We start from the raw sequence: 10,742 nt of genomic DNA on the forward strand, positions 1-10,742 counted from the left end.
CGAGAATACCACATATCATCTACTACCGTATCATGTGCATATCCAGTATAGACAGAATAAACAAATAAATGTGAAACTTTCTCACTTGCAACCTTTACAGAGAAACAAATACACCATCAAATCTAGAATCGATCGTCTGCGTGTGTGAGACACGTAGTCTCGGAATCTGAATTGTATTGATTTCTTAAAATACATAGTCATCTATGTAGTCATGTCATTGGAAAATGACCCAGACTAATTCCCGCTGCATCTTTCAACCAATGCTTGCTGTCGTGTCATTTTCACTTGACAAACTCCCCCCTTTCCCTCAACCCTCAATAACAAAGTGAAGCAATAGCCTCTAAAAGAACGCCGGTGCCGGATTATTTTCAGGAGGATCTGCCCTTTCAATTTGCCTCAACACTGTACCCAGGCCTGAATGTGAATTTTCATTATTACGGCTCTACCCCGAAGGAACATCAAGGAAGTAGGTGATACTTAAAGATTTATTTAATGAAATGAATGAATGAATGAATGAATGAATGAATATGTTGATGCGAACTGCCTCAGGTCAGTAAGTTATTAAGTTGGTCGTTTTTCCGGTTTTTTTTCTTCTTTTCAAATCTGATTATATGATCGCAACGATCAAAAGCTAATGTAGAGCAAGCCTGTCGTTAGATACCATCAATGATAGTAGAGTAAGAGAGGATATGGTTCCGCACTGAATCGTTATCCAGCAGCAACTACCTGCCGTCTCTTTGTGGATGCATTTTCAACGTCCTAAATAAAGTGTTAGCAATGCTTGGAATTCATTCGAGAAAAATCCCAATCAAAAAACGAGATCTTCCGCCTTTAACCTTGGGCCATATCCCGAACGAGGGATTGGCTTTAACATACATCTGCTGAAGAACGCTTCTTTTTCTTTTGAGAACGAGTTGGCTTGACCTCGCCTTCAGTAAAGACATCGTCTGGAAGGTCGCAGCTATGGATTATGAATCAGCATTTCACATCATCTAATGCAACAAAGGGGCACAAACTTTCGAGTGTTAACGACAGATAAAGTATTAAGCTCTTCGTTATACTTCTCCCAACCTCTACACACTCGCTTGAACTCATCAACACACCATGCAAGGTCGAGCGATTTAGCGCCTAAGATTGTTAGTAGCTGGGCCTCGGAACATATCATAGAAGCTTGTAATTAGAATGCATATTCCAAATACCATAATCGTGATAACAGTAAGATCGCTCATAAAATGTGAGGTGATGGTGGTGCACTTACCTTCGCGAAGCTCGAGGCCGATGTAAAATGTTGTTGTGTGAACGAATGATTCCTTTTTCTCGGGTTCGGATTTTGGTGCATCTCCATTCTCATTCTTGACTTCCCCAGTCTGGTCCTTTACCGCAATTCCTAAATCTGTATCATGAGATGGGTCCGTAGTCACTGCCGGGATTTCTTTGATCTGGTATTGTAGATTGCCTTCTTTTACCGCTTCGATTTCGTCCTCGGAACTGCATTTGTGAACTCGTTCGAATCCCTTGTTGAATGGATGTGCCAGCGCAATTGATTCGTGGTTTTCTACATTAGCAACTAAAAGTCTAACTTTTGATTCAACCAAACCAGACCATATAAGTTGAGCGTCCTTTGTAGTACTGGCGGAAATGACGGAGAGGTAGTATTTGTAGTTTTTGGTGAAAAATGTGTGCTTGACGAATAAGTCTTTCCAAGATGCCTTGCCCATCATGATTCTATCCGTGATATTTCCTCCACGAGCAAGTTCTCGACAGATGATCTCTTTGTTTGACTTTGTTATGTTATGAGTAGCGCACATGGAGGGGTATGAAGGAGTAATAATTGGCATGAGATGGTAACCGTCGCCTTTATAAACCTATCAAAGTCAGTTAAACCCGAGTATGTTGCACAAGAAAAACTTACTCTTGGATTCCAGACACGAACATTAAGCTTACCACCTTTAATTGCCTGTAGTAAGACTGGTTGCGGCCACTGCCACTGAGACATGATACGGAAAAACTTGAGGATGACTGTAGAAGCGGTTGCTTGTGGATATAATTGACATACTCTAGCCACCAGCATAGCCCAGGCGACACCTCCAGGAAAACCCATAATGTTGGCATAGATAGCTCTTCTCTGCGCCCAAAGTTTAACTCCCCTCAGGGCAGTTCTGAATACTGCCTTTTCCGGTACCAGATTCAAAATATCATCGGTAACTCGCGTTCCATTCAAAGAGCGTAAACCGGCTTCATCCAAGCCCGCTAATAAGTTGTCGTCGTTCAAGCTTAGGGACCTTGAAATTTGAGAAAGTACTTCGATACGCGCAAAGATCAAATCGATGCTGATGCCTGAATATTCAAACTTAATAATTGGGACGAAGGCTTCTGGAACAGGCGCTAGGTCTGTAATAGCTCCCTCTGGCGCCATTTCAACGAGAAGATCTGGAAAAAGTTCGAAATATTCTTCACGGGAAACGTTTTTGGGTACGACAACCAGAGTATCGATATCAGAGCCAGGTCCATATACACCGAGTCGAAAACTGCCATATGTAAAGATCCTACCGCCGGCACTATTGACGATATTCTCCGGTAGGTTTTGCTTTCTGCAAACTCGTTTCACAAACTCTTCGGTGATGGATTGTAAAGAAGCAAGGACGGCGGATCTGCGCAAAAAGGATGTCAGTAATGAAATAGAATAGATAAGAATGAAGCAAGATGTTCCGAGATATGATTGATCTGCGGATTCTGTAAAAAACAGATAATAATCGCAATCACGTACCTTTTTTCGGTATCAGCGCGGCTCTCAAAGAGATTCTCTTTTGTCATTTCTTCAATCAGCGCATCAGTTGCTTGCTTCTCAGCATCTGTTGGAAGCGCGGTAGATAAAGGCGGAGTGATGCCCAATTGTCTGGGGGCTGCAGTTGCCATTTTGATGAAGATACCGAGACTGAAAGCTTTGAGCTGGCTTCCAAGGCTGTCGAGATGAACAGCTTAAAATTAATGTTGGTATCAATGTTTGGTTGTTTGGTTGTCTGGTTGAAGAAGATAAATAGAAAGTCAAACACCGGCGCGACCATAAATTGGTCTACCATCGTGCATAAGCGAACTATTTATTTTAGGTTCACTTTGAAAGCTTCACCCCCACTTGTACCATGAGCAACGGGAACTTGAATAGTTTCCATGTGCCTAACTAAGCAGTGAATAATACTGTACGCCGTACCTTCATTTCGTTCACTTGATGAAGATCTTAATTCTCTAATATCTCTAAACTTTATCCTCTTTGATATAAACAATTATCTAAGGTTTATGAAGAGATTGAATATACGCGATGGCCGATTCTAATAATGCTTGGGAGGGCAACGAGGAAACTCAAAATGATCCGGATGAGAAGAGAGTTCTTCATCAAGCCTTGGATTCTTTCTAGTAAGGATAGTTTTATTTGGTGACGGCATCTTCGAGTCCGATAAGAAGAGGAGATCCGGCTAGAATCGTAACACCACCTGATTCATGGGACTATCAAGCGAGTTCTATCTGTGTCATGTTAGGGGGGACCTGTACGTGCTCGGTGAGCATGGGAGGCGAAGGAATATAACATATGCATGCTCATTGATATAGACATATGTCTCTTCTCTTTACCACATAAATACATGTACTCTTATTGACATACACACTAGCCACTACCAAAAGACCGCTCACTACAACACCACTCATCTACGAAGACAAGCCTTCTACGCCTTACCTCGAGCTCACTGGGAACTTCTCGCATCACCACCCATTAACTATCTAGATACCTTAATAGCCGTCGACGACGCTATAGATCAAAATGCCGAACTCTCAGAAGCGATCTTATCAGCGGCCCTTCCATCCTTCAACCTTCCCTATCCCTCTTCAAACTTCAACCCTTCCACTAAATCTCCCGATGATTTCCGAGGTACAGCAACCTCGGGTGATCTCGAAAAAGCCCGAAGTACCCTCCGACAAATGTATCGAGACTGGTCCTCCGAAGGAGCAGTCGAACGCGAAGCATCCTACCGCCCTGTAATCCGCGCCCTCCAAGACGAAAAAGCTAGATCCTCTCCCCTTAAACGCAATATGCGCGTCCTAGTTCCAGGCGCAGGTCTTGGGCGTCTAGTATTTGATCTTTGTATGCAAGGCTTCGACGTCGAAGGCAATGAAATTAGTTATCATCAACTTCTTGCCAGCGCCTACATTCTCAATTTCTGTCCCCAAAAGGAAAATCATACTATTTTCCCTTGGATTCATTCCTTCTCCAATCACAAAACTCGAAGCAATCATCTCCGATCCGTCAAAATCCCAGATGTCCACCCAGGAGATGCGTTAAATTCCAATCCACAAGCAGGAGAAATGACCATGAGTGCCTCCGATTTCCTCCTCTTATATGGCGACGAAGAACGTGCCGAATCCTTCGACGCAGTAGCTTCCGTTTTCTTCCTCGATACAGCTCCAAATATCATCCGCTATCTCGAAGCTATTCGCAACTGCCTCAAACCTGGTGGCATACTCATAAATATGGGACCACTCCTCTGGCATTTCGAAAACAATCCTCCTGGTTCCTCTACCCCTCCATCATCAAAACAACCTAGCGATCAGATTCAAGATCATGGTATTGCCGATCCTGGAAGCATCGAACTTACAAACTCAGAAGTACTGCTTCTGCTTCCTAAATTGGGTTTTGAGGTCCTTACTTCCTCGACTGATTTAAGAGCGCCCTATATTCAAGACCCAGATTCCATGCTACAAAATACATATTCGGCTAGTTTTTGGGTGGCGAGGAAGAGCGAGGAGGGAAGAAATGTGAATCATGGACATGCACATCCACGTGAAAATGGTATGCAAGAAGGAAAACATGAACATGGTATCCCACCCATAATCCGGGAAGAGGACGAAGAAGGAATTGAACAAGCACCGGGAGGTTGGGTATAGATTTTTCTGCTTGCGTTGTAGAATAAAAATATTGTGAATAGATGAGCGAGAGTTAAGAAAGAGCTAGGTAGACAGATGATAAGATGTATAGAAACCCTTCTGTAGATTGAATACTACATGAGTATACAAAATTGATAGTACCAAACCCCCATATCTGATTTAGTGAGCCTGTATCCAGCTCACGGACTTTGTTATCTAACTTACCTTGGAAAATAGAATCCAAGTACATCCATATGATCTCCTGATACTTGAAATAAAGTAAAATAGCCAATATAAAGTAGACCAGATTATTATCTAAGGAATCTTCCCCCTTTCCTTTCCTTCACGAGATCAACAAGACATCAACTCACAATTCTATTCATTCATAGAAATCAAGTGATCGAATCCCATACAGACACCCAACCTAACATGAAGCACATAAATCGAACCCGCCATCTCCTTCAACCAAGTATTTGATTTCCAGCAACCATATAACATGTGCCGCACGCATAGTTTTGAGCTTTTCTTCAAAGTACTCTCCCCCTCCCTTCTTTCATCATGTCTCTCCATCTACCACGGAAAGGCGCGGAACGCCCCCCTCTCCCCTACCTATCCTCCAGCATCAACAGGTCTTGTCGATTGCACAACACTAATACGACATATTGAACTAGATACTAGGTATATGTGTGCAAAAAACTCCATAAAATGTAAATTAGAAATCATACAATCTTTATAGTACAGAATGACCTTTCGCAAAACAAAAAGCTTGGCACGGTAATTTTCTCGCAATCGGGATAACACCTCACATTCCCTTCCCTCTCCTGCTCCATCTCCTGCTACCCTCATCCCATCTCACCGCGTCTCGCAGTCACCGATAACCCTTCAAAAAACAAAACAAAACAAAACAAAACAAAACAAAACAAAACAACCATTCAAACACAGACAACTAATCACAAAAAGTAAAGATTCATCTAATCTACTAATCCCATTGCATACAGATATCCATATTCAAACACTCATCCAATCAACTATCTCATGCATCATTCCATCATGTATCATGTATCATCCATCATATGTAAATCCTCGTATCTTCATATATGAATTATTTTCTTCTTTTCCATATCTTGGTTTTCCTATTCATCCATATGCAGTATCGTAAACCATTAATCTTCAACTCATTTCTGCGTGGGGAATATAATAGCAAAAGTCAAAACTCCTAAAATCCAAACGAAAACAAAAAACAAATACGTATCCAATCTAGTACCACCCATTCGTTAAATTATATCTTTTCTGATCTTCTGATTTTTTTTCATCGCTTCATTTTCCCTCTCTTTCGTCTCATATATGGTGCTTCCAGTTCTTTTCTCAACTCATTCACAACCCTTGACTCTTGGCCCCAGTACTCATCCCACTCCCCCTTTCACTCCACCTCTGCCGATCCCTCCTACTCTCCCCAAGTCTACTGGGTACGGGACTATGTCCGCGTTTTCTCTCATCATAGTTGTATCCCCTCCCATGCCATCTCTCACCCTCCCCTTCATACCCACTATCCCTCTCCCTCTCTCTTTCTTTCTCAACCCTTTCTCTTTCCCTCTCCCTCTCTCTATCCACTCTACTCCTCTCCCTAGCCCTCGCACTAACCCCACTTCTTGTCCCTGGTGTCCTCCCCCCACTCATAACCGTACTCGCTCCCACCTCACTCCTCTCCCACGTGTCAATCGTCCTAGCTGTACTTCTCGCCCTCGCCCCCCTCGATTTTGGCGTCCTACTTTTCTCCCTCTCTCTTTGAGTCAAAACCGTACTTTCAATATCGCTTCGCTCCCAACTATCCACACTTCTAGGAACACTCAACTCCCTCTCCCTAACACTTACACCCGGACTCTTCAATTCTCTTTCTCCGAGTCCGCTTCGCCCTCGAGATCTGTTTCTAGGTGTGGGTGTAAAAATCGTGCTTTCACCCACTTCACTTCTCTCCCATGTATCGATTGTTCTCGCCGTACTTCTGGCACGATCACGAGCGCCGACTCTAGATCTACGATTTGTGCGTTCGTCTGGACTATCGTGTTCTTCAAATACGACGATTTCATCCTGCTCCTGAGGTTGGATTTCGACTCGAGATCGTCTAGGCTTATCTTTCTTATCGTTTTCCTCTTCTCCAATGGGTACAATTCTAATTCTCGAATTCGTTGCATTTGTCGTATTTCCGCCAATCCCCGCTCTTCTCTCCTCCATCTCCCTCATATCTTTCTCTAATTCCGAATCCCTCGGATCAGCCGTAACCCTCGTGCGACTTCTAACCGGTAATTCTCCCAATCTCTCCCCAAATCCCTGGCCATAAACCCCCGGCTGTCGAGACTTCCTTCTTTCTCCATTATAACTCGAGAACCCATGTAATTTATCCAGTTTTTCATCCGGTTCCAATTCCTCCCCAATAATCACCGGCCCACTTCCATAACTAACCACCTCATCTCTTCCCGCTCTATTTCTTCTTCTTCCAAAGTCTCCATTCACAGCTGTATCTCCTAATAATAAATCATCGGCTGTCATATGATTCTTTTCCGTCCCTGCTCTGGATGTTCGATGAGATCTTCTCTTTTTCTTTTTGCGTCGTCGATGCATAAGTGATTCTTGATATTTAACCCGGTCTATGTTCAAGGGAAATTAGATAATCAGCAAATTGATCTACTAAGTTTGGAATTTAGAGATGATATCTCCTCATTACATCATCATTTCATCTAAAGATGGTTCTGATATGTGACGTGATGTGATAAAACTATTAAAACTTCGGATAATAAAAAAATACTCTTCTTGAGTGTTCAGCCATTAATGCTTCGGTATCAATCCCCCCCCCTTTTTTAAAAAAGAAAAAGAAAAAAAGAAAAAAGAAATAGCGTAAAATGAACGGTTATTAATGTTTGAAAAAAAAGCAACCTCTGAAAATGAGAAGTAAACTTCAACGCATCCCCTCAATACAAACATCAAATTAGATCATCAGACGGAAACTAGCCCCCAATAAATCAAACGCTTATAAAGAGTACTTTACGCATCACTTTCACGTCTTGCATCAATTTCTGCTGAGATTATAGCCCTACGATCATCTGCATTCGCCTCATCAATAACCTTGTGAAACATTCCCTTACCTTTATTCAATAGGAGTAATTTTCTCTCATATGGGCCGAGATTTTCTTCAATAATAGTTTGAATGACGGGTGCGTTCTTTTCTGGTCCATCATATTCCCATACCCATCTCAGGTCGCTGGTTCGTTCATCATCTAATGCTGCTGGAGCTGTTGGACCCCATGTTGCTGTTGGTGGAATAGGATCGGTGACTTTGATTCGAATTTGATCTAGGCGCCATGGTCCTTTCTTCAAAAGTGCTGGACACTTATACTTTGTCATATCCTCTTCACCAAGACCCCCGAGATCAAGTCGAATTCTTACACTTGAATGGATACGTTCATTAGTATGTGTCATTGGTATTCCAGTTGAAGCACCAGTATCTGGATCTAAACGATGGTAAAGACCAGGAGTTCTAGTTTCTTTACCTGCGAGGGTCCACTAGTGAATGTTAGTTTACCTGCTCTCCGACGAGAAGCTAAATGATGTTACAACTTGATCAGTAACATGTACTTACAATTCCAGTATCCGAGTTATAAATCTTCCCAAGAGCCCATGGACGAACTGGATGATGTTTCTCATAAACGGCAGGCGTTGCCCATTCGTTGATTGGCTTCGAAAACCTAAAGATAGATGTGGAAGGAGGTGGTAAAGTTTCATAATAGTGGACGCTCTTTTGAAATATTATGTCAATGGCATCTTCATGAAAAGAAACTCCAATAGAAGCAAGCTGATCCATCATCCAGGCCAGGGTAATGTTTGCAATTTCCTGATCATCGTAACCTCCTCCAACATTGGCATGGCTTCCTGGGAACCAGACTTGTCGCAAGTCAGTGGGTTCATCTTCGAAATCTCTTATCTCCCAAACGGCGGGACTAAAAGGTCTTCGATGTTCGTCGAGTGCCAAAGCTTGGAAAGCATGTCTAATGTAGCCGGAAAGATTCGTATCGTGAAACTTGTACTCCTTAGTAGAATGTGGAAGTCCAAGTTTTGCAAGAAGAGCGATATTTGGAATACCCAAAGATCCTACAGTATCCCACACAGCAACCGCATGAACTCTGATTCTAGATCCATTCGGATCATAAACCCGGGTTAAATTTTGTTCTACCAATCTCTTTTTGTACTCATCACCATCCTTTGGTTTGTTTGGAAAAGGGATATCCGGAAAGATATCTTTGTAATTTTCATTTCTGAAGTTTTCCTGGTCTTTGAATATAGCATAGAAGTTTGACATGCCATAACGAGTGAGTAATCCGATGTCGGAGATCATTCCTGCAACACTTCTGGCAGTGAAGGCTCCACGAGAGAACCCAACAAGAATTATTTCATCCCCGGGAGTATAATTCGCGGCAATGAAACTATAAACTTCACGAATGTTCTGGTCGTATGTCAGCATGCAATTCAACATCATGCAGAATAATTCCTACCTCAGAAATTCCAGTGCCAAGCATACCTCCACTGAGGGTATCGAACATACTACTACCCGTGCCAACACCGGAATGATAGTAAATGATCTGATGAGTTCCATCTGGACCATATCTTCTCAAACATCTTGATAGGCGGGTCACGTTACTTGGAGTCTATGAAGGTAAAATTAGTGGATGAGCTTTGCTTGATTGGCTGGAAAGTGGAGATGGCGGTGAAGGGGGCATGATACGATAACGTTCAAACCAAATAACGCCAACCTCGAATTTGATGAAGGAGGGATGTATCTTATATAATGAGAGTAAGACGTGTGTAACTTACCTGTAATGTACCAGTTGGTTTGTAGGGAATCAGTGTCGGTTTAGTGAATCCATCATCACTGATATTGATAGTCAGCAATTTTGATCATATAACTTGAATGAAGGGAAATCATAAAAACTTACCTGTCCATCCATGTTCCATCACAACATAGAACTATACGTTTGGGATGAATATGCTTTTGACCTTCAAGATCATCCATGTTGTTTCGTGTAACGTGATAACGGTGAAGAGACTGTAATGTTCTCGGAAGGACTGAAGGACTGTTTAGTGGTATGAAACCAGGAGGACGTATGATAGAAAAGAATGGATTCATACCGATATTCTCAAAGGGTATATATATATATATGTATATCAATAGTAGAGAATGGGTGATCTGATGCTCTTTCCCAAATTGAATCTCAGATGCGTAATGAAGAATCACTTCGTACCAAACTCTTGAGTTCCTAGAAACTAGATGTGAGGAGTGAAAAACAAATAATTTATACAAAAGTAGAAGGAGCAAGCCTCTTTTCTCCTCTTTCCTTTTTCCCCTTCGCCCGTGTATGTATTGATTTCTCGATCAGTATTCGCTTGATGCAACAGAATGTATCACAACTTATTTTCAGCCATCTCTCAAGAACGTTGCAGTGACACTCATCACAGATATGGCTCTCTTTTCAGCACCGATTTGCCGTTATTCTCAAGCCTCCGACATCATTTTGATGGAGGGTGTAGCTTGTAACAAATGGAGTATTGAAGAAATACAATTTTTGCTGTTCTGGATAAATGTTAGGTCGATCAAGATGGTGTTGAGGTTGATTACCTAGTAGGTGGTTGATCAAATTTCTTATGTGCTGGTCTCTTTCTTCCGCCTCTTTCTATGGATGAAATAACAGCTGCCAATCTCACCGTGCCAGCCCAGCCAGCCTTACAAATGATTTCATTCAAGGATTATGGAGAATTTTGAGAAATTTTGAGGAACTTGATTC

General features: G+C 42.2%; 3 protein-coding genes across 3 annotated transcripts; 1 reads left to right on the forward strand and 2 right to left on the reverse strand.

Moving 5' to 3' along the window:
* Window positions 1–708: 708 nt before the first annotated feature.
* On the reverse strand, window positions 709–2,916 carry EAE98_001891 (uncharacterized protein; the record flags this gene model as incomplete). The annotated part of the gene is made up of 6 exons (XM_038949510.1): window positions 709–759; window positions 877–961; window positions 1,017–1,128; window positions 1,259–1,865; window positions 1,913–2,651; window positions 2,768–2,916. The coding sequence occupies 6 exons, from the start codon at window positions 2,914–2,916 to the stop codon at window positions 709–711; spliced, it is 1,743 nt and encodes a 580-aa protein (XP_038814495.1).
* A 400-nt stretch (window positions 2,917–3,316) lies between these two features.
* EAE98_001892 (uncharacterized protein) lies at window positions 3,317–4,932 on the forward strand (the record flags this gene model as incomplete). Its single annotated transcript, XM_038949511.1, has 2 exons — window positions 3,317–3,411; window positions 3,663–4,932. 2 exons carry the CDS (start codon window positions 3,317–3,319, stop codon window positions 4,930–4,932), a joined length of 1,365 nt encoding a protein of 454 aa, XP_038814496.1.
* Window positions 4,933–6,285: 1,353 nt separating this feature from the next.
* Window positions 6,286–9,973, reverse strand: EAE98_001893 (uncharacterized protein; the record flags this gene model as incomplete). Its single annotated transcript, XM_038949512.1, has 6 exons — window positions 6,286–7,556; window positions 8,052–8,469; window positions 8,546–9,406; window positions 9,456–9,608; window positions 9,775–9,832; window positions 9,897–9,973. The coding sequence occupies 6 exons, from the start codon at window positions 9,971–9,973 to the stop codon at window positions 6,286–6,288; spliced, it is 2,838 nt and encodes a 945-aa protein (XP_038814497.1).
* Window positions 9,974–10,742: the final 769 nt, after the last annotated feature.

The sequence above is a fragment of the Botrytis deweyae genome (genome assembly GCF_014898535.1).
Source record: "Botrytis deweyae strain B1 chromosome Unknown BDEW_003, whole genome shotgun sequence".
Taxonomy (NCBI): Eukaryota; Fungi; Ascomycota; class Leotiomycetes; order Helotiales; family Sclerotiniaceae; genus Botrytis; species Botrytis deweyae.